This window comes from Cebidichthys violaceus, unplaced genomic scaffold (assembly GCF_023349555.1).
Source record: "Cebidichthys violaceus isolate CVI_PGR_0920_01 unplaced genomic scaffold, fCebVio1.0.p SCAF_6, whole genome shotgun sequence".
Taxonomy (NCBI): Eukaryota; Metazoa; Chordata; class Actinopteri; order Perciformes; family Stichaeidae; genus Cebidichthys; species Cebidichthys violaceus.
Window position 1 is genome coordinate 11,963,669 of NW_027176816.1, and position 24,202 is coordinate 11,987,870.

At 41.9% G+C, this 24,202-nt stretch overlaps 1 protein-coding gene across 1 annotated transcript in view; it reads left to right on the plus strand.

Annotated features, from left to right (window-relative positions):
- nphp4 (nephronophthisis 4) overlaps window positions 1-24,202 on the plus strand; it is a 172,664-nt gene that overhangs the window by 118,934 nt on the left and 29,528 nt on the right. The window contains exons 17-22 of the mRNA XM_068733608.1: window positions 320-503; window positions 8,685-8,819; window positions 11,247-11,383; window positions 12,719-12,936; window positions 19,233-19,422; window positions 20,093-20,176. Of these exons, the coding sequence (XP_068589709.1) occupies window positions 320-503; window positions 8,685-8,819; window positions 11,247-11,383; window positions 12,719-12,936; window positions 19,233-19,422; window positions 20,093-20,176 (948 nt within the window). The remainder of the gene's footprint in view (window positions 1-319; window positions 504-8,684; window positions 8,820-11,246; window positions 11,384-12,718; window positions 12,937-19,232; window positions 19,423-20,092; window positions 20,177-24,202) is intronic.

Genomic DNA, 24,202 nt, shown 5'->3' on the forward strand with positions numbered 1-24,202 from the left:
TTTAACTTTTCAACCCTGCTGTTCATTGATTGGACAGAAACTCTCTTGCCAACCTTGATGCGGAATTGATTTGTTTTTCAACTTGGTGAAGTTTGTAAAGCATTTAATGAGAAAAAAGTAAGGGAGTCGTTTACAACCCGGTTGGGCTGTTTTGACATTATTCATTTAGAGATAACTCAAACTCCCACTCCTGGCGTATATGTGCTTTTATTTGTCTTGTTTTCATTTAATCATGTTGAATGTGTCTTAATCAGCGCATTTGTGTTCAATGCATAATGCCACTTGGTTCCTTTTCTCACACCCTATTTTGCATCCCCAGTACATGTTGCGTCAGGGTAAATCAGCAGTGCAGGCCCTTCACGAGGTGGAGGTGCTGACCACTGATTACGTGGGAGAGGAGACCTTGCTGACGAGCGCAGATGTGGGCCGACGGCCAGCTCTCAGCCCCGTGACGGTCCACACCATTATCAGGGGCCGGCTGCACATACGCACAGGCAACATAGGCAAGTACCGCAATACTTTTTGTTGAAGTGCAAATACTGACATGTCCATGACTAACGTCAACATAGAATATCAACAGATGGACCGACCACTCGAACGGCTTCCTTTTTGTGTGACAAAATGAACTCGACTCAAGGTCCACCTGCTTCCCTTTCCAGAGCTTTCAACGGCATCTTGTGGTATTCACCAGGGAATGGATCTGGCTCACATTTGCCATCATGCGATCCAAGGTTGATATTGTTTTGTCAAACACATTGATCTCAAAGCAAATAATGACTTTCCTTGCTCTATGTCCTTCATACATTATCAATGATCTGATTGTGCTGATTGTAAAGTCATAATTGTTGTGAATGAGCTTAAGATGCTGTATTAAATGTACTTCCATGGAGAATTGAATGAAGTATTTAGTGAGGATTCATCTGACCAACCAGATAGTTGTCTCACTTTGGAGAAACTTGTAAATATAAAACTAAATCAAGCGCGGCCCCCAGTTGGACACAGAAGAGGGCGGAGAGCGAATGCCTGGGATGAGGGCTTTTGCGAAGAGCTCGGTATTTGCATTCCCAAAACGTGACGGTAAATCTAACGAAAGCCAGGACATTGTATTTGTTCTCCTTTTTCAAAAGAAAATCCAGTTTCAATATCACCCAAATCTCCTTTTACCTCTGAAATGTGTGTTTTATATTCAGGTCATATATCCATTCGGAGCCTTGGATTATAAAGTAATGTTGCCTGTTTACTTTTATTGATGTGTAGGGTTGGGAAATGACAGTGAATCCCCAGGGCTGATGCTGCTGTTGAAAGTTCCCATTTTCTGGATGTGTGCAGGCTTGCAAAGCAAACACTGTGCCAAAGCGAAATATCTTTATGTGATAGTTCCACTCCGTCTAGCAACTGAGCACCTTTCCTCTTCCCTCGCACTCATCCAATTTGGGGCCGACGTGCCCCCGCGGTGCGATGGCAGCTGACGATAGCTTCCTTGTCATTAATCAACTGTTGAAACGGTACTCCCTCTCATAGACAATGCATCATTCTGGGGGCCTCAGAAACTCCCATTGTTGGGGCTAAACATGCCAGCACTTATCACTCAAGGCAGGTTGAGAGCACAGTGGGTTATTGGGTGTGCTGGGGTATGGGAGGCGCATGGTCGTGTCTGGCATGTAAATTCCAATTAAGGCTCAGATATCCATCAGGCGCCCCGGCCGACAGTCAGAATCAATTTGGGGAGGGAGGACTCGCGAGCACTTTTCTTTGTTTCTGCCTCCATCTGTCATTGCCTTTCTCACATTCTCACTCTTTATCACTGTCTTCCTGTTTTCTCCCATCCATCCATTTACCCCTTACCCTTCTATCACACGCTCTCTCTTCCTGCCTCTCTGTGGCGGTTTGTTTTCTTCTCTCGCCTCCCCCTATATCCTCTGTCTTTCTCTGTGCCTGCCATCAAGCTGTAATAAATAAGCGCTCTCATTTGGTGGGTGGTAAAGGATGTAAAGCTCGGTCATTAATGGGGGCTTGACAATCAGAAGTTACTCACAATATGACAGATGGATTTGCTGTATGACGACTTTGATGGAGATTTAATATGAACGACAGACACAGTGACGCACACACACACACACACACACACACACACACACACACACACACACACACACACACAAAAGCATGTGTGCATATCAAATCACTCAAACATGCCAAGAAGGCATGCACTCATGCCTACACGCAGACATGTTGACAGACAGGTGTAGCAGAACGTAGACAGGTTGTGTGTGATGAGGCAGGTAGAGTATATCGCTGACATCATGTGAGAACCCTGCAACTCCAATATTTGAGATTTTCCAAGTTCAATAGAAGGATTACATGGCTCCTTTATGGTTTGTGAAAACTCTACTAGCCCTAAATCCCTACTGGATGGACTCAAAAATGCACGCTGGCCAAGCTGAATGGCAGGCTATATTTCTGTGTTGACAGTGTGCAGATACAGCTTTTGGATTTTAGCTTGAGAGGTGAGGGAAGGTCGCTTGAAAATGGTTGATGGCACAGAGTGTGAGAGAAAAAAAAGAAGAGATGTGCAGCAGTGTGACGGGAAGGGTAGCTAAAGCAGTAAAAGCTTATTTTTTTCAGCGAGCATGAAATGTCCTGTGGCATTTTGTGAGTATATGGTTGATTTTGAATAATGTTGATTTAGTTTTAGTTAAAAAGTAATTGCTTTTAATGCAAATTCTAAACTTCATAAATTCAGCATACTCTCCATTTTCACAGCACTACTTCCTACAGAACAACATTGGCAGAGCCATGTAATATTCAGCAATGTTGTTCACTACTTCCAGTTGCTTTAAATTAGCCCTTTTTTGATTTTGCTGTTAAGCTTTGTGCTCAGACTTTTCATATTGAATGCCTTCCAGTGATTCACAGGGCATAATTCCTCCCATGTCTGATAGGCTTCTAGTTTTGCAATTACCAAGAAGTGTTGAGTTTCATTGACAGTAACTTAATAGCACTCAGAATGGAGGTGATTGAAATTGATTAGGAAATGAAAAGGTTAGAGCAGCAGAGTGGTGAGTAAGTATAGCATCTATTTGCACTGATGGGACATTTCCATTCACCATGTGAGCCATGGTGTTACACAGTCATCCTAAAAAGAATGTGAGACTTGTCTCTTATTATAGGTATTACATGATCATATGTATTCATTTTATACAACCATGTGGATGTCTCTCCTCCCTCTATACCGTTGTAATTCATAAGCAATGCAGTCCAGACTACATATTGCCCTCTCCCCTTTCTAATTTGATGTGTTTCACTCATGCATGCTATTAATCATGTCTTTTCTTCGCCCCGTTGGGAATTCATCAGAATTAGGCTTCAGTGGAAAAAAGTGAGTGGCAGACTGTCATTTCCAAATGAAAAAGAGTGAAATACTGAATGATATCCTTTTTAATCATCACAAGGTGGGATTGACAAGTAATTAATGAAATGGTAATGATATAGGCTGTCGGGCCTATTCAATCATTCTGTAAAGCAGCTTTTATTAATAGCGTTGTAAAGGACTAAAGGAAGCGGCTTAATCAGAATAATAGAGAGTTGTGAAATTGTGGCTGGAACTCGGGGGGGGGGGGGGGGGGGGGGGGGGGGCGCTCCCACACAGGAGCGCTCCCACACAGAGAACTGTGAGAGCAGATGAGGAGTCTATAAAGCATGACGACCACCTGCTCGTCCCATGAAACTGATTGACTGGTGAATCCAGAGGAAAGCTACAATGCTTTATTGATTTCATCTGCTGAATCCACATGAACTCTGAGCGGAAAATGAAGATGGAGGCAGGGGAAGAGACGCATTAAAGAGAGATCTTCAACCTAAACAACATTTGAAAGCTGGTACTAAGTTTGCTGAGTCCAAGCAGAATCATCAGCATGTGTGATCAACTTTGCCCCAAAGATGGAAAATAAAATAAACAGTGTGTAATCTTTGTAATCATTATCTCTCTCAAACAAACAGGCAGTCTAGATAGATAGATGGCAGGATGATAGAAAGTAAAGGATGGATGGAATGAAAGAGGCAAGTAAAGGCAAGACATCTTAATAGATCTGAGGCTGTGGCTTTAGTGTAAGTAAGAAACAATGACAGAGGGGTATAGACTTGACTCAAAAGCAATGCAGCCTTCATTGTGTTTCTGTACGTCCACATTTGCTTGTCCTGTGGGTGTTTATTTAGTCGTGCCTGCGTGTCTACATTTATCTTTTTCTTGCCAGCGGTGTGACCTGAGAATGGCAATGTTGTTCGGTCTCTTTGTCCATTCATTTTATTAAAAAGTGAGCTTTTTTATATTGACATTTACTGGCCAGATTGGCATCAAATTTGATACAGACATTCATGGTCCCTGGAGGATAATTGCAAATGATTTTGAGAACCCTTAACTTTTCATTAACCCTTTCACCATATCGTCAGATCAGGCAAGATTTCCACTGTCGGGTGTGTTCAGACTTGTCACAAAGCAAATGTTGAATGTGGTGTGATTGTATATAAAGTTAGTGCAAAGATGCAAGTAAATGTGAACAAATGTATATGCTCTGGATGGTGCAAATGAAGGCAAAGACGAGCTGAAAACGTTTTGATGATATGATATAGAATAGCTTTTAATGATCCAACTCCATCTCACACGCATATTGTTTGAGTTTAGCATCACAAAAAGCCAATATTAGCTATACAAATGAAGACAGTGAGTGCTTTTAATATCCAGTTTGGAAACAGGTAATATTTGCCAGCAGGAAAAAGGACGATATGTGACAGAAGGGAACGTGTATTGATATGAAATTGTTTTGCTGACTGAGCTGTGTATATCGTTTCTCTCTAACTCTCACTTGCTGTCGTTTTTGCTGTTCTCACGTGCACACTCTCTCTCTCTCTCTCTCTCTCTCTCTCTCTCTCTCTCTCTCTCTCTCTCTCTCTCTCTCTCTCTCTCTCTCTCTCTCCCCTCCCCCCTTCAGCACAGTAGAGAAGACAGATTAGCACCTTCTTCTCCAGACCTCACAGTGCTTCTCATCTGCAGTGTCCAGATAAGCCCTGGAGAGACTGACTGTTGCAGCAGGAGGAAGTAGAGAGAACCCTGCCTAAAGCTTGCCACCAGTGGAACAAAATATCAGTGAAATTTACCTGACAATTAGTTTAGCTAGGTGGTTTCCCTAAGGGGTTCACATACTGTATGTCTCACTCATTAAAAGCTCTTGCTGTTGGCGCGTTAAGGCCTGACTTTATCAACCTTGCTTTTAGCCCTGAGGTGAGAGGGAATCTGCTTATTCTGAAAGGTCAGTGGCCTGGAATGGGGAGGCAGAATAAATCGAATATTGCAGACTACTTTGAAACCCCCTTGGTGCTTGCTCCCGTTTGTTCTGGAGGCCAGTAAATCAGTGGTTTGTTGTGGCCTTAACCTCAAGAACCGCCAGCAGAGCAAATAGGACAGGCAGGTGGGGTAGTGCCGAGTAGGGTTATTGTCATGCAACAGAGAGAGGTAGTCAATAAATTTGATAGAGTTCAGCCCCCTGGCACATTTACAATTACTCACCTCCACACAGACCACACAGAGCAGCAGACGCTGTGCTGGGCTTTCTCTCTGCAACACAAACCAGGAGTATCAGCTTACGTTTCAGTGATGAGGATCATCAGCTCTGTCTCAACAATCTGCCAGCGTGATTCAGCAGTCAGGGACGGATAATGTGACCGAGAGCAAGACATGCACGTCAACCTGGATTAGTGCTAAAGAAGGTATTATCTGATGGGCCTTATGATGGTTCCAGTGATAGCCGATTAATTAAAATGATTGACTGATAACAATCAGTGGGTCATAATTGGGTTCATCATCAGGCCATTTGTTTTCTTGTGGGAAAGTAGCATCGGGTGTTCATCTTATCGCGTCCTCGCAGGCTTATTGTACTATTCTATCCGTCATCGAAGCATTACTTAACACAAAAGAAAGCATGCTAAAAGGCCCATAATGAGGCGTTGAGAGTGAGCTCTCTCCAGCTTTGATATTGATTGGAGATGTTTATGCGACAGCAGAAGTAATATCTTCACAGTAATATTTGGGAAATATAACTCAAACAAATACACTCGGCTGAGTTGTGTGGCCAGGGAAGGATGATGGATGATCAGGGGAATGGACTGGGATGGCAGACACCTCACCCATTAATCTGCAGAACTGTGCTGTCTGTGTCTGTTTGCATGGCAACACCAGCTCCCCATTACTCATTTAGCTACTGCCCATTATCAGTTTGTTGATGAAGAAAGTTTGCCTCTAAAAAGATCTGGATGGTACTTGTGGCTCCCCTTCTAAAACTTCTGCATACTCAGAGGTGTGAGTTTTGGGCGGTAAAGCCACTTCATTGCAGCACTCATTATATGTCATACGAGAGGTATCCCAGAGCCTCTCAGAGACTTCTTACACCACAATTAAGCCCCTCAATCGGGTGTGTTGTGGTGCTGCAATGCTTGAAAGCTGATGGGAATGATGGTAGCACCGTGTCAAAGTGCAGTGTGCTTTAAAAAGTTAGTTTCAATTACTTCTTCAGTCAAGCATTGTAAATTATATCAAACAGATTGCATGCGTTGGCCTCAGTTTACCTGTAAATTGCACAAAATAAGTCTTTTGACCTGTGGTATTTGAAAATGCTCTTCTTGCGAAGATGGTACATTGCTGCAGGCTGGCGTTGTGTCACTGCAAGCAATTATCTGTCACCATTACCGGGCATTTTGTGCATGAAGCGCTGTTCAAAAACATAAGCAAGCCTTTCCCACAGCTACTGTAGGGGCTCTGCACGGACAGAATTAATGTCAGAAGAAGGCCTAATATTGACCATCATTTACTGTCTTTGTACAAGAGCACCCTGGAGTGCGTACTTATCCACTTGCTTTCCCCGCCTCTTAAAAAGAGGGGGGAAATGGTGATTTTGACATTTAGGAGCATAAAGAGAGATGCATAAGAGTCCGGTTTTGCAGGATAATTCCAAACCATCAGCTTGGCCATTCAAACAATGGCACATTAAGCATCTGTAATGACAGCACAATTCAAACATCACATTCTTTAAAAGAACGATCTGTAATTATGTGGTCGGCCCCCACCTCCAGAAATGTTGATGGCTGATCTTCATGTTGTTGTTGTCCTACTGCATCTCTGGCAGGCAGCATTCAGCCAAACCGGACAGAGTCCAACACTCACCATCAATCAGCATGACACTCGTAGTGTTGCAAGCATTCGGTGTCCAGACCTCTGGCAATTTCAGGCCACTAATTAATCACTCTAGGCTTGTCTTCATGTATTGATCCTGCCTCGAGTGTTCTAAGCCAGGGTTTAACCTGGCCTGTGTTGACTTTGGCACTGTCTACAATGAAAATGTATTGTTTCACATGTGACTTCAAAGCGAACTTTGGCTTTAAACAGATATTGTTTTGGCAAACTGGCCGGATCTGGCTTCAGATCTCAGTTTGGCTCGTTACTTCAAGAAGTGGCAAACGCTCGAGTCTCGAGCCACTGAGCCACTGCTGGAGTTACACGGATCTGGCCTCAAAATTGAATGAATGAAATCTAGCTTTACAGAGATACATTTCCTTCTATCAGTTATGATCCTGATACTGATTGTGTATAAGTATAACCTCAGGCATAATGTGTGATCAAACAACAGGCGAGGCTCGTATTCCTCATTGGAACCTCTGTCGGGGATTTTTCTCACTGGTTTAGTTCTTTTGCTCATTAGCAACCACTCTTCACAAGAGAATAGTTTCAGTCGGATGTTTTACAAGCTCTGTTACAAGTTCTTCATTGGAAAAAAAAGGAGTAGGTTCATCAAACCAAAGCACCTGAAATGACACGCAGGTTCAGAGTCCCAATCCCAGCAGTTGTACAGTAGACCTGCAGTCCCAGGTCAACCTGCCCACTCATCAACAAGAAAAGTAACAGCTGGAGCCGTTTGTGTTTAGACTTGTAGATGGACATATGCTGATGTGTCAGCATATGTCCTCTGGCCTCATGGGCTGTGCTCCAGAATAATTTAGACAGGGAAGAAGGGGGTCTCACGCAAATGACAAACAAGAAAACGAAGTGGGCGAGATGCCGTGAACAATTGAAAACAAAAAAGCAACATTTGACCAAGTTTTGTCTTCGGTGCTAAATATTTGAAATAAGAACTGGGCTGTTATTGAAATAATTTCCAAATCTGTTGCATGTAAGTGTAATAGTTAAAGTTTAAAGGAACAATCTGGCACCTTTTACGTGGATGTCCAGTCAGTGTTGATGGTAAATGTAGTCCATTGAAGCAATACATTTCTCAGTGTCTGCTATAGTGACAGAGAATCCGCCAAAACATGTGCATGTTGCAGCTATACTTGCAGGTATTAAATAAAACATGGAGAGAGAAAATAACACTCATTGCCTGCAGGTGGCACAAATGCAAACTCACAACAGCTGTTTATTTTCTTCCCTACAGGTGGCGCAGGTCAGCATGTACAGTTGGTCTGACATTGACCAATCAGCTCCATCTTGTGGCGATTCTGACGCCCATTAAAGTTAAAATGAGTTGGTTTGAGTTTCAGCCCATGGATGACGTCAAAGCAAGTTTTATGAGGCGCTTCACATGTAGATATAATAATCAGATGCTGAATGTCAAGCTGAGAACTGTATTTCTCTTCTACAGGGTGCCCAGTAGATCCTAGCAGGAGGAGGGCAGCAGACGTGATGGCGTCTCATTCTAACATCATAACTCCTCACAAAGTGATCGGTGGCTTCAGAGGAGGAAGCCTGTCCTCCAGAAACATCCTCCAACTCAATGGCAAGCACTAAAATCCACAGCCCACTGAATCCTGTCAGCGTTAATGGACTAACATTTCAGCTAATGTCACGTTCATTAGCTGTGCAGTTTATGTTTTTCTCCACTCAGTGTGTGACTAAGCACATGTGTGTGTGTGTGTGTGTGTGTGTGTGTGTGTGTGTGTGTGTGTGTGTGTGTGTGTGTGTATTCTACGCAACGGAGCAATTAACGCCCTTCATTTGGGCGGTGACCATGCTCCTGCTTTTATCAACTCGACCGGATCCATTTCACATCCTGTCTCTTGGCTGCACCACTGAACCACTCAATTTTCAGCCTAATTGAGCTTGCAGAAGCATCTCTGGTGGCTAGCCACAGTCCTGTTTGTATTTTGTGTGTGTGTGTGTGTGTGTGTGTGTGTGTGTGTGTGTGTGTGTGTGTGTGCACACATGCAGAGGAACACACACACTGGGGAAGCCAATTTTTTCCTCAATTAGACAAGCCTTCACCAGTCAACTGGTGTGTATTACTAAAGTTGTCTTTAAAGTGTGCACTATGACTCAAACACACGCACACAAACACACACAGTAAGAGGCATCAGGGAAAGTTGCAAACAAGTAAATAATTGCATATAATAATTTAAAATAAGTCTGGCCGCTCCAGAATAACATCACACTCTGAGAAGAACAGACCTTTGAAAGACTGTGTATTGTATTATATTTCACACATATTTGCACCGAGCACAGCACATACTAGTACACCGATTAAAAAAAATACATCTAAGCATATAAAATCCTGACTGAATAAACATGTACTATATAACACACATTTAACAAATGAATGCATGCTCACTCCAAACATATTCCCTAAACTGTTGCAATCATTTATTCACAACTCGTGTAACTGTGCAAACACGGTCTGTTCACTCTTTGCTTTGTTTCCTACCTACAGTATCTCCCCCTCCTCCTCCTCACCGCCGCCACCTCTCCGCTGCTCTGGTCTCTCTTACACACTGCACTCCTTCCTCTCTCCACTCCACCGTCTTGTGACATTTAAGCATACAATGCGCCTAATTGCCTTCACTGGAGTCCAGTCGCAACAGTTAGCCACGCTGAAGCTGTGTTGTGTGTTAGTGAGTGTGTGCGCTCTGTCCCACTGCTGCCTTCTGAAGTAAGCAGTGTTGCCAGACACTATCTGGTTGGGTGACAGGCAGTCGACCCAATGCCTCTCCGATAAGGAGACTTGGGAACAATGTGCAGGGAGAAAAAGTGATTCTGGGAGAAAAAAACAGAGAGAGAATATATACCTAAATTCATGTGTCAGCAAAAATCCACTTTTTTCTCAATACATCAGTAAATGTGTTTCCATTCCATGTATATCTGATGTGTTTTCTTGCTTAATCACAGTATGACTAGAAAAAGATACAAGGCTGTTTGCTGGTTAAACGTCTGCTTAGATGACATTGATTGTTGTTGCTTTATAATCAGGTCATCATGGTGGTCGAGATAACTCAACTCACTGCAGCTAAAGAAAACTTGTGTAAATTGACAAAACATGAAGAGATCTGCAAAACACTGTGAACACAAGTCAATTAGAAACAAATACAACTTAAAGAAATGCAATGCAAATACACATGTAGACATTTTTCAACTGTGTTAAAACACAAATTCAGTTTCCGGGGGACAAAAAGCAGTGCATCAAGCTCTCTCGGCCGTCGGCATTTATTGAAGATTGTGATTGGAGTAGAGCCAGGAAAGTTTACTAGTGCCAATGGGATACCTGAGTCACTGAAGAATATACACATTTTTCATTTTTTTCTCATTTATCTAGAGAAGCTTAAGTTTGCAAATGTTCAATGTCCAAACACAAGCAGCCGTATGATCATCAGTATCAGCATTTGGTACTTGACAGTGCTACAGACACACTTTAGTGAGTCAGTTTATCTTCCTACATGCTGCAAAAAAAGTAGTCCATCAAATAAATCTGTTTTTAAATGACAAAAATATGGGCAGCTCTGACTGTTGTTCAAAGTGCCGGATTAGGCAAATTCTCTAGTCATAGTGTTTAAAGTACATGGGTAATTTGCATGATCCAGTTCAAATGAGGATGGATTATCTGGTGACTGTAGATGAATCAGGTATTTTAATTAGACATTTTTGTGCTCGTAAAGGGTAAATAGCCATGGAGGTGAAAGATAATTTGGGAGGAGAGAGTCTGTTTACCCAGCAGTAGGGCTCCGGCCCAGTTGTAGCAGTGCCAGTTGTTCGACTGGACTGTTGTCTGTGTACAAGCTGTTGTGTCTTGTGCTCCAACAATACTTTAATCTGTCAGCGCCTCTCTCCCTTGGACATTTGGAGGGTTTTCAGAACATATGGTCAAAATGGCGAAGAGATTAGATTCCACTCTGTTCAGTAAATGTATTCATGATTGCGGTCTGTTTCTCCTTCACAGCGAGGAACGCTGCACAGGCACACAGACTGGAGACATACAGGCAGCACAACCTAAAGGAGGCCGACGGCAGGCGCCGCAAGCTCAACTGCATGGCTGCCGTGCATCAGCGGGAGGGCAAGGAAGAGGCTAAGATCACGGTGAGGTCAAACGTCGCACTTGAGCAAATGGAGACACAGGAATAGCTGCTTACTGCTCGTGTAAAGCGGAGCCACAATAGTCTGTCCCTGTGTGCCTCCTTCACTTAAATCTCAAACGGACAACAAAGGCTGAGAAACGGCTTTCCTTCTGGCTCTTTAACATGTCATGAGGGAGCTTTCTTACAGGCGTGGAGCGTCTCCCACACAGCTTGCCGGTGTTGCAATTCTCGTGGCGATGTGCCCTTCTACCCTCTGTGTTTTAGTGACTGTATAAGAAGGTGTTAATTGTTCTTCTACCCGAAGGCACATCTTGTACTTTCACCCATGGGTGCACATGCTAAATGTGATTTTGGCTCTGGTGCATGTCTGTCTGAGACATTTTACACATTACATTTCCTGTGGTAAGCATTCACAACACAGCCAATACTATGTGGAATATTACTGAGTCCTGCTCGACACAGGAACACAATTTTAAGAGTTGCTTTGCAATTCAATTTGAATTTGACTTTTCTGGGCTGGTAGCCACAGCCTAATTTGGTCAAGGTTTATCCCCGGCACAATTTCAATGCACTAGACCTGTGGAAAACCTCAGTATTATTTATTGTCACACACCAACCTGATTTCAAAACTCAATTTGAGGTTTTAAATGTATCTTTAAGACAAGTGTACCTACTGGCCGGAATCCTTGGCATCATGCTGTTTAAATAATATAAAGGGTTTAAATGAAGCAAACGATACAATAAGAGAAAATACTGGATAAAATATTGATTTCTTTCAAAATACAGATTTCCATCCCCCACTCAGTGGGGGATGGAAATCGTTGATGTGTGGAATTGTTTTGACCGGCCTTAGAGAAATGTAATTGTCTTTAAGGTTTTGAAAAGGTCATTTCAACACATGGCCATAACGGAAAGTTTGTAACATTAAGCTGGCCTGTTTGCGGAGTATTCATTCCAACTACACCATGTTTCAACTATAACATTTACTCACACTGTAGCCATGGATGTATTGGTCATGTAGTCATGTGTTATTGTATGCCTTTAAATACCACCAAGGTAATGAGTGAGATGTGGGAACATGGCAACATCGCTACCAAAATGTCATACGTTTTCAAACTATCCAACAGATTATCTAAACCACAATATTATGAGGTAAAACGGAGAGTGAGCACACCCGAAATGTTGCAGAGTGTATGCAAATGACGTCAAGTATGGTAGGTCAATGTGAAACCAGGAAGTTGCTCTGTAAACTGTGCTCAATGCTTATGTACAGTGGAAAGTTTGGGTAATAATATTCCATATTTTACAGAATGTCATGACACTGCATCTTTTTCAGTATTTGGAAGCCCGGTTGGCCAGAGAACTTTGTCAGATCAAACCCAGTGAAAAGCGCAGCAAGGCAGAGGGCATCGCCAACATGCTGAGCCAGGCCTTCACCACACAGCACCTGCTCTACGCCAGCCTGGGCTCCGCTGAGTACATGGAGTTTGTCCTTAAAAATCCCTTTAACGTACCTCAGACGGTCACCGTTCACAGTGACGACCCTGAGCTCAGGTGAGACCCTGGTGGTGGTGTCAGGCTGGCATCCCACCCATAACTATTTGTTTTTTACATTTGACACGAACATAGAGGAACGTTGTGAGTTGATAGGTGTGTCCCGAGTTTAACACACCAACTGCGAGTATGTGTTTCTGTGCTGTATGTGTTTTCCATTCCCACCCCTCTTTAGCCCCGCCGTGAAACTGTGTTCACACGCTCCGATCGTGTCTCCAAAGGTGACTCAGCAGCTCTGGAGATAGAACCTATTTCCATCCTGCTTTAAGAAAGGATGCCGCCTCCTCGCTCTTGTCTCTTCGCAATGTGAGACGTATTTAATCCGGAACTTTGTTCTTTGAAGAGATGGTTTAGCTCCGAATTTTTCACCACCACTCTTGGCATCAAGGGTTGCTGTTACTGTGAATACAAAAGACTTAACAGTAGAGGGCAGTAAAGCAACATTACACTGGATATTCATCATTAACACAAGAAGAAGAAGGAAAACAGATGGCTCTCCACACTTACTATTGGGACTGTCATGACAAGTCAAGAGTGGCATCCTATTCTGAAGTTAATTTACCACTAAACCAACTCGTAGCTCTCATTTTGGGAGGCCTCACCAGACCAAGGCTGCCTCTGAAACAAAAGTGAAACTGGAGCGTCATAAAACTTCACATGGTGCTGATAGTGCTGCCAGCCATGACTGCTTAATCATGATGCTTGATTCATTCCTTAATGGTGCCATCATTCGGTCATCAATGAACCATAAACAATATGAGAACATAAACAGGGTCTGAAAGGAATGGTGATGCTGTAAATTAAGTAAATTATGGAGCGCCTCACATAAAGTGATGCAAGCAAAACTGCTTTACAAAATTGATTAAAAAATCCCATCATCCAGCACGAGAAAGTCACGATGAAGTTTGTGTGACTGTGTTTTATTGGGAGTCTGATTCACGCCTTGCTAGTTTGATATGATGCGTGTGTGTGTGGGTGTGTACTGATGCGTGTGATTGCATGTGTGCCTGTTTTAACGTTTGAAATTGGTTTTATTTACTCTTAAGATACATCTTGTTTGTATGTAGTGGGTGCATTATTTAGCCTTTGAATTTTCTTATTTGAGACAGCTGGTTTTGTGTGTGTGCCTTACACATTTACAATTTGTTCGCAGAGTATTTTTATTAATGAATGAACGTTTCCGAACACATTTCCGAACACATTTTTCATGTGTGTGTCTGCATGAATAACTATGATAAAGCTCCTTCAGCAACACACCATCAGTTGTCCTTGACACAGATGCAGACATAAAGCTGAGGAGATGCTAAATAACCCTTTTAATCCACAAATAGAAGCCATTATGGCTGATATTTTCTGGATCACCCGTTTTTGGTATCCATGCGGTGTTTGTTTCCTTCAGTTTGCGTCGTTGTTAATCCCCTAGCGCTGAATCTTTTGTTATGGATTCTGCTCATGCCTGAGTTGTGGATTAACATATATCATGTTGATCAACAAAGGCTGGAGTGCGCCATGGATGAATCATTATGGCATTAGCCCGGCCACCGGGCCTACCAGGTCTAATTGAGAGTCATCAATCCCCGCATCTGTCCTCTCTCCGGCTTAGCGCCCTGTTAGTTTATTTATATATTTCCTGATGAGGCAGCGTGACACTTTACACCGAACCGTCTGCCACCTCCACCAAGAGCCAGAAACGTGTAAATTAGCGAGGAAGCTTCTGCATTTGATGTGTTTCAAACGCAACACTGCGGGTTTCAAGAGTCAAATTCAGGTCACGCGTAGCAAAGCTTCAGAGACTCTTTGGTGGTGGAGACCTTGCATCTTTTCCAGATGTTTTGAGACAGGTCACTAAACACAGCACTGCCCCCAACACTTTTGCATTTTATGACACTGTGGTTTGTATTTTATTAAAAGGGAGCGCTGTTATGTGTGATGTTGTTTTGTATGCGACCGTGATCTCCATTGAAGAGATGAGGAGATATGATAGAAGGAAAATGTAATAATGTAATTATTAGCTAGGTCTGTATCAGAGTTGAATCTAATCATAAAGGAAGGAATCTCTGTCTGTCTGTGGGTATGTCCTTTACATATCTCGAGAACCGTCCATCCCTTCTGCTACACACCTGGCGGGTGTATTGCAAAGGACCCACGAGCATGCTGTGCATGCAGTTTAATGCTGGATATACTAGCATCACAATCAAACTCTGCTTCATTTCCCTGGAGTCATACAACGCTGCAAGCACCAATTCCAAGCAATCGACCCATTCGAACGGGCACTGCAATAGTGATCCCAAAATTACTTGTTGAGTGCTGCCCTGCACCCTTATTTGTGTACTGAAGACTTTGTGTCTGATTAATCCACTTGTCGAACCGCCTGCATAGTTTTCTTAAACAAATTTTGTACTCGTACACACACAAAAATATTTTTACACAAAGCTGAAGAAGTAGTTTTTAAATGGCTGTAATAATGCGTTTCAAGTTGGACTTTAAGTGTTTTTTTTTGGTTTCGGTACAAACAATAGGAACACAGGAATGTTTCCTGGGAAAAGGATTGTGCTGAGAATCTGAATTCCCGGTATTCAACCCTCATCTATGTCTCTGCCACATGCGTATCTGTTTTTGAGATTTCTTAGCTGTACTTGTTGTTTTTACACGAACCTGCCAAGTCTTTGAAGGGCTAAAGAATATGTACGCAAACAACAACAAAACTGGCCCGTATACCTCTGCTATCCTGGTCAGTGCGCAGAGGCTACCCCGCTGTGACTTCCTTGTCAATATTTCAACCAATATTTGATGAGGAGCTTCCTTTTAAAAAAGAAGCAAGGCCTTGGGTTAGCGCTTTGTTCTAGCGAAACAAACGGAGGAAAAGTTTGACCCTCAACCTGAAGGGAGAGTACTCAGAGAGAGGCTAGGGCCGCTGTAGCTTTGATGTCTGTTTAGAGCCCGAAGGCTCCTCTTGAAGTGGAGGACACGTTTGCTACCTGTTGCCATCCATTTTGCATGGCTACCTTTCACACTTGGCCTCACAGAGCCAAGTGTGGGGCCATGACTGTTTGGCTAGCAGAGTAGCAGAGTGACAGGAGACTACAGCTCCTCTGCTGCTCTCCAGGCTGCTGCTGCTGCTTTCTCTTTCATTATTTCTCCCTCTCATTATCTGTCTTCTCTGTGCTTTCCCAACTCCATTCAAGTCTCCCTCTTGATATAATTTGAATCACCTTTATTCTGTTCCTTCTCTATTTTTCCTCAATTTGTCTCAGCCTGTTTGTCCTCTTCACCTCCTACTTTATTCTATTTTATTTTGTTGAAAATGAATCAACCCATATATTTATTTTTATTTATGCTCAGGTGAAACACACACACACACACACACAGACTCTTTGTTGTCGTGATGAGCCACGGACAAAAATGTTTTATGCCAAGTGCACAGGTGGGAATCTCCAATTAAATTGAATGGAATTGACTGTTGCATCTCGCCCTAATGTTAGCGAGGTGGGGCCCTGAGAAATTCATAAACTCTCGTGCTCCTATTTAGAGAAATCCCTCTCTCCGTGCTCATGGGTTGGAACCTTTGAAGTTAAAGCAGCACTTCCCTTTATGCATTTGAGCATGAAATGTTTGCATTCAAAGGAAGAGGAAAGAGCGGAGACGAGACCTCCCTCTGTCAGAGCGTCTTATCTGTACCTGTTGCTTTCTCCCTGGAAATCCATTTGTTGGGGATCGAAGAGGGGCTTTCACTGACCTCCATACACTTTTATTAAAGCTGCTGGCGATAATTAAAGGAAAGCGTTGTGTTTTGTGTGTTGACTGCTCGACCGTGGAATTAGCTCACTTCGATTGTTGGCTCTACAGTGAACTTTACATTGCTAGAATTTGTTTGTAAGAATGGGAAATCCGAATTGTATGTCTCTACTAAAGGTAATTGTATTGTTTTTTGTTTTGTATTATTGCTTGATCCGTTGGAGAGAATATATCTGGTATGTAAGGAATATTTCCCATGTTTTCCCATAGTCATGCATCAAATGTAAAGGATATTTCTAAAAAAAAATAAAAAAAGTCAACGATTTAAAATCAAAACTTCAAAACTTTTATAGTCAAATCTGCAGCTCCCCTCGGGTTCACTGAACATTATAGTGAGCTTCGGCTCATTGCTTAGCTGTCAGGCCCACAACTTCACTGTTTGGGTTCACTCTCACCACTCTCATAGCATCATTATCTGCCAAAGCAGGCAGCAGTTTTCAGCGAAAAAGCTCTAATAACCCACTGTACACCTGCTCAGAACCCACTGTACACCTGCTCAGCACCAAACAGCAGACAGATGGATTCAGAGTCTAGCTGGTGAACATAGTGGAGCATTTAACAGCTAAAGAGCCAGGTATGTCCCTCAGGAAATACAGTAGAGACCAAAAACATTGCTAAAAGAATAAATATTGGAATTACATTCTGAAGGTGGCCAGAAACATGACACCAAGTAATTTGTTGCTCCTTAACTGCTGAATTATGTGAGCTCACAACTTGTTTGCCATGCTGAAAAAAAAAAAAGTTATTGCAGATTCTTAGATAGAGACTGCTCTACTAGCTGACCTGGTGTCAGTTCAGTACATCTTTGTAAATGCAAAAGATAAATTGCACCACATCATTGTTGTTCTGGTGTTTGTGGCTTCTGTGTCTCTGACATTTCTCATCTCATTTATCTGACAACTTTAGTTACTTTGCAGATTCGGATTAATAATACATAATGTAATCAATAAATAATTCAGAATATTATTATGTCAGTAAGGCCTTATTTATTACCAGGGGAAAATGCATAAGCTATCCAGCAGTATGTAAAGTAAAATATAAAATATATATAAATTCATTTAACTTAACTCCACATTTACCTGCTGCAACATTTAAAGGATGAACACATTAATGCATCAATAATTATAATCCAATCATATGATATATATATATATATATATTTTCTGTAATGGACCATTCTGCATAATGAGTACTTTTACTGTCGGTACTTTAAGTATATTTCAATGCTTGTACTTTTACTTAGGCCAAGTTCACACTGCTTGACTTCAGCCCTGATTTTCCACTCGCCGACAGTTTTTCCATCTCCCTGACAAATGCCCAAGATCATAGGCTGATGCATCGCAGCCGCATCCCAGATTTCTAGCAGGCTAGTGATGTAGTGTGAAAACTACAACGACTTCAAGCCTTTCGATTACAAGATGGCAATTTGTGTAGTGTGAACAGTACAGCGATCTGACGACTTGTGTAGTGTGAACTTGGCTTCAAGTGCCAGCTTATCCTGTGGGCCCATCTTGCCCGTTGTTAGACATTGTGATTGAAAGAATCAAAATGCAGTTAAAAGTATTTTTTTTCATCAAACAAGATGTTGTTTTCTCATTGTATTCTAATCAAAATATACTCCAAAAAGCTTAATTTGCGTATTAAAATCACTAAAGTGTTGTTGCCCCTGGATCTCCCTACCTGATTTTGGTTTCATATCTTGTCATCTGTTTCACTAGAGTTTGCAGGTTTTATGTGTATGCATGTTTTACAGTTTCTCATTAATCCACAGCATATGGTAACATTTGTTATGAAGTTTACTTACTGACATGATTTATAGGACATAATTTAGAAAACAAAACAAAAAACTGGGAATTTTAACTTTAAAGGGGCCTTTTCACTGGTTGTGCTCATGAAGATCAGCTTACTAGTCATAGGGAGTACACAGCCTTTGAAAATGTCTGTACTGTAGGCACTTTATCAAGTCTGATAAAAATAAATCAGATGATACCCTCCGGGTTATTATCTCAACATGGGCTTGAAGACAACACATTTGACACCACCATCAGGTGAAAAAATCCCATTAAACCCCAAAAATATAAAATCTAATTAAATTTACTGAGCACATTCAGACTCTCCTGATGATTTCCCCTTGTGGATACTCAGACATGACCTTTCCTGTGGAATCGCATAAAGACATTGTCATGAAATTAAATGAACACATTCGGTTTCCTAAAATGATACCAACAGACTTTAATCCCTTGTTATTTTCTTTACCGCTGCAATCAGTATGTTTAGGCAAACTTATGTTAGGACTTGAAAAATACATGTAGGGACAGCACCAGCATGTTGATGTTCCATTTGGTTCCATCTTATCATACTGTAGGATGTAATGAATAATGTTCAGTTTAGACTTCTATTCCTGATAGTGCGACAAGTCGCTCTCTGATCCTGGATAGATCCCTTAAAATATACAGGAGCCTGCTTTCATCTCACTCGTGTCCTTTAATCTTTCCATCCAGTGCCATCACTAATACAGAGGAGTGGAGTTACTTCAAAGCACTTACCAAAACCCCAACCCCGCTGGAGGAGAACATGTTCCACTTGGAGGAAGGTGCCCCAGGTCCCAGGGTTTACCTTCGGCCCAAGGAGAGCATCCATATCCCCCTGAAATACCAGAGTTTCCTCTGCGACCACACCATGGCCCCTCAGGTACAGTGGAGTATAGAGGTTGATGCTGATGGAACGGTTAGGAATGGTAAACTTAGAAAAACATATCTAAGGAACGGTACATTTTCCAGGCTGCGGCATTTTTGACAAATAGGACTGTATTTCAGCAGTCAGATGTTATGCTTGGATTTGTCCAGTCACTGCATATTTCCATCACCTCAAATGTAAGATCTCCCTCTTGCTTTTGATGTTGCAGTACTTCAAACCTCTACTTATTGATTCCAAATGTGAGGAAATCTTTTTTAAATTGATTGGCCTTGGGTGGTCCAAACATGTGTTTGGTGTGAGAGCAGTATGGGAATAAGAGGTGGAGCAGTGAAAGTTGAAATTTCATTGATATAAATGTCACCACATTTCAAGGGTTGTTAAACATAACTGATCTATCCCTGGGGCAAGTTATACACGTGTAATGGCAACTTAGGCTCCGTAGTTAATTTGGTGCCAGAGGGGCCGTTTGCATATGCTGCGCTCTTATCTCCTGAAGACGACTGGGGTTTTTACACCCTTTGGACCTTTTCTGCTTTTTGTGATCTTTTACAGTTTTCTTGCCTAATGTGCACGTGTGATATTTTCTTTGCGGCCATTTGCTCTTTTTTTTTTGATAGATGATCAGCGTTGATAACTATTCTGTTTTCTTATCAAATCCTCACAGGGACCAAGCTTTCAACCGACAGGCAAAGGTTTCCAGGTGGCCAAAAAGAATCTGTCCAACATTGTTGCTGCCAAGACCATCAAGGTACAGAGTGTGCCGCTAATGCTTTGTGCAATATTTTCTGTGTATTATTTGGACCATTCTTATCTCGTTCTGTAGTCGCCTGCTTCTCAATCCCTTGGTTGCTTGTCTCCAGGCTGGAATTATACTAAGCTATGGATTTTAGATGCAATGTGGATAGACATCATGTTTCTGCCATGATAAGAGCTTTAATATAGTCCATTTGAAACATTGTTAGTATCTTAGCGTATTTCAATTGATTGTTATTTTCACAGGAGTAGAGGAAGACAAAGCCACCTAAACTTGTATGAAGCTTTTGATCTGGAATTTATTCGGGTTAACTTTCTGGTACATCCCTAAGTCTAACAACATCTAGTGTACACACACACTCCCAGACAAGTCTCTGCGGAGTGGCAGTGCACCGCCTCCTCCCTCCCCTCTTCTCCCACACGGTCGCAGCTCAGACACAAAGAACACTTTGAAGTGTCAACTACTTAAAAAAAGTTACACTCGCCAGACAAGATTGTCAGGCGAAATTATATGCTGGAAATCACTTTTATCTTACCGAACATTGTTTATCTTCTCCAACTGGTAAATGTCTGGCTGGAGGGTTAAACTATCTCCGATTGGACGACAGCTTGACAAGTCTGGCTAATCTACTTTAAATGAACCATGCACGTATAGTATTACTCTGAAGTTGTTCTCCCATTTTATGCACTTATTCAACCATTTATAATATGAAGAAGTTTAGAGGAGGGAGAAACAACGTGAATGTGCTTGTTCGAATGTACTACAGATAAGACGATGTGCTCTACATCTCCATGTGACGTAACGTGCAGGTCTGCAGCGCCTGCATGCTGCGGCCGTCACAAAAATGAACTTCTGCTCCTAATGAAACTGTTCAAATTGCAATGGCGGCCCTGTCTCCGCTGACATGAGCTTTAATGGGCACACTTATGCTGCAAAAAAAATAGGATATCCATTGCCATTCGCTGACCTGTACCTCGCAATAATCCTGTCGTTCCTGTAGAGTACAACACCCTAAAGCTCCTCCATTACACGGGGTGATGAAATATTTGCCAGTCTGCCAAGTTTGTGCACGTGTCTGTGTCTGCCTAGGGTGTGTGTGTGTGTGTGTATTTGTGTCTGCCTAGGGTTTGTGTGTGTGTTTGTGTGCCAGTGTCAGCACTGCAGCTCTGAGCAAAAATCCTGTCAAGAGGTCAAAGAGGTTGGGTCTGGATCAAATCTGTGTCCCGCTAAAACTGACAAGCCCCAACAGCAGAGCTGTCAGGATGCCAGCTTTGGCACCGCTGTCAGTCAGCACACATCACCAGAGCCAGATATGGGCCACTATTGCAGGTCAGCATGGGCATCAACGATTTGGACAGCTGCTGTTTGGCAGGGATCAACTTCTAAGTTTGTGAATTGGTGACCAAAATGTGGAAAGTCAACTTCTATATTTTTAACAATAGTCCATCACTAATGAATAGATATTTACATTTGCTCCTCAGTTGTATAGTACTGCATAGATTCACTTGTATAAATAAATGTGAAAACCAATTGCACAAATTTCCATTTTATATGCAGTAATAAACATTTTATTACTTTAAAACAGCATTTATAGTATGTAGACACCCAAACATTGTTAATCAGCATCGATCTGCTCTAACAGCCACCACTCCTCTGGAAAGGCTTTCCACAAGATTTTGGAACCTGACTGCAGGCTCTGAAGTCAGCCTATGATCATAAATTCCTTTCTCGCAGTCAGTGTTCATCCCAAAAGTGTCGCATGGGGTTGAGGTCAAAGTTCTTCCACACCAAACTAAAAACATTTTCACATAACATGTTTATTGATTGCTGTATTTTTATGATGTTGGGGTTCCCCAGCTTTAATTTTAAACATTAGAGCACTAGGAATATTTTTGAGTAATCTCCCCCTTATAAACCATAAGATAGCCATCATAGCTGTCATTGTATCTCATTTATGTTATTGACATAAACACCTGGTTAGTCTGCACTTTACATAATCTGTCATCTAAACACTGCAGAATCTTTTTTGGACCTCACAATAGCAAAGTATTGGTAAGAACAAACAATGATTGTGACCATGTTTTCAGATTACAAAATATTTGGAACAGACTTTGGCCAAACATTGACTAATAAGACAGTCTGTAAAATACTTAGACTATAAATGGTGTATCTTCTGGGGATCATGAATGTGCTCAACACATTTCTTGGCACTCTGCCAATTAGTGATTTTTTTTTTGGACAAGTAGGAATTTTGGCTTGATATTTGCACAGTGGGAATTTCAGTAACACCAAGAAAACTGCTCCAGATGGCCAGTCCGTCATTGACTGGAAATATGCATATTCACTCCAAATTTCATATGAATCAGTCCATGAAATTTTCAGATAAGTTTGTCTGACCTGACAGTGACATTAGTGGACAGGAGGTTTACAAAATTATAAAATCATCCTGGATTGTGAATATCTAGAGTAAATATCTGAATTAATGTGACCCAAAATGTTGACAGATTTACTGACAGACTGACATTGCCACATTGTAAACTTGTCTCTGCCTCTGAATAGCTTTGTACCAAAGTATTACTTGAAATAGTCAATAAAATGCTCTCAGTACTATAGTGTGTAATCTGGCAGTTTCTTTATAATTCACATCCTGAAATTCAGTTACATGTAATCCATAATCCCTAAACTCAGCTCTAGTTACATATAGCTTTAAATCATATAAATGGTTTACAATATGATGGTACGTGAGAAGGTTATACATTACAATGTGTTTGCATATGTTTCTATGCATTATGTGTATATACCAGCTATCATATGTAACCATATGTAATTAGTGCATACGTATGAACACATTTCTGTCAGTTTGCACGGATCACATCCTGAGGGCTGTTTTAATGCAAAGTAAACTTCAAAGCACATTCATCAGGTCTGTAGGGGTTTCAGTAGTCGGATTGAAGCCAACTTTTATATTCTAGTATACAGCGGGCTCCATCATCATCATACTCTGGGGAATTTTTAAATAAAACTTCTCAAAGGCTGCTTTTTAAAAAGCTGTATATGTTGTTTAGAGCTGAACTGCCTTGGGAGGAAAACATGACAATACCAGTTCTGTAGAAAGTCAAGAAATGCAAATGTAGGTATTCTCTAAATGTCTAATGACACAGAACCAGTATTGTTTGAGCACACAGGTGAACTAATAAAATTATGATCACGCAAATGGTTTTAAACAAACCCCCATAGCCAAATTTATTTGGAAGAGAAAATGACGATGGTAAACACAGTCCATCACAGTAAACAGGCCGACATCTTGTTTCAACTTTGACTTTCTGTCAATGACCAACATTTAACCAATCTGGCCCGAGCGCCCCCATCGGCGGGGGCAACGCATGCATCCAAAAGTTAATCCACTCATAACGTGCACTCATCAGTAACGAATATAATTAAAGCTGCAAGAAGCGATGAACGGGCCCTCGCCTCCTCCCGCACGTCGGGGGTGCCAGCGGGACTCCAACCTATGCAGCCGAGATCGTCTGCGACAGTCGGACAACGCGCGTCGGAGTCCGATGCTTTTTTTCTGCTTGGACCGCGTGATGCAGGAAATGATGCAATGCAAATAGTCCACAGCATCCTGTATCCGCTGTGTGGTGCTACAGAGCATGCACAAACATGTATTATGTTGCTCTATAACAACTGTAGATGACATTGTGTAAAAGTCATGTAAATCGGATGCCAGTTGTCAAAAAACGCATAATTACTTTGGCCAGCAGGTGGCGCTGTGAGTATTAGTGAAAATTAGCTTGTAGACATCCTCAGGCCATGAGTGTTATCAAGCATGGGAAGTTTAGGAGCGTTTGGAACAAGTCCGGCTGAGTTACATCAGCTTTTTTCATGGGGAGTCACGTAAAGTAGCCGCCCGCTACGGCTAAGCCATTCCGTCAAACGTAAAGCTTTTGATAACTTTTAATCACAAAGGTCTTGAGACTGTACCGACCAAATTTGAAGTGGATCCGACAAAGTGCCTAG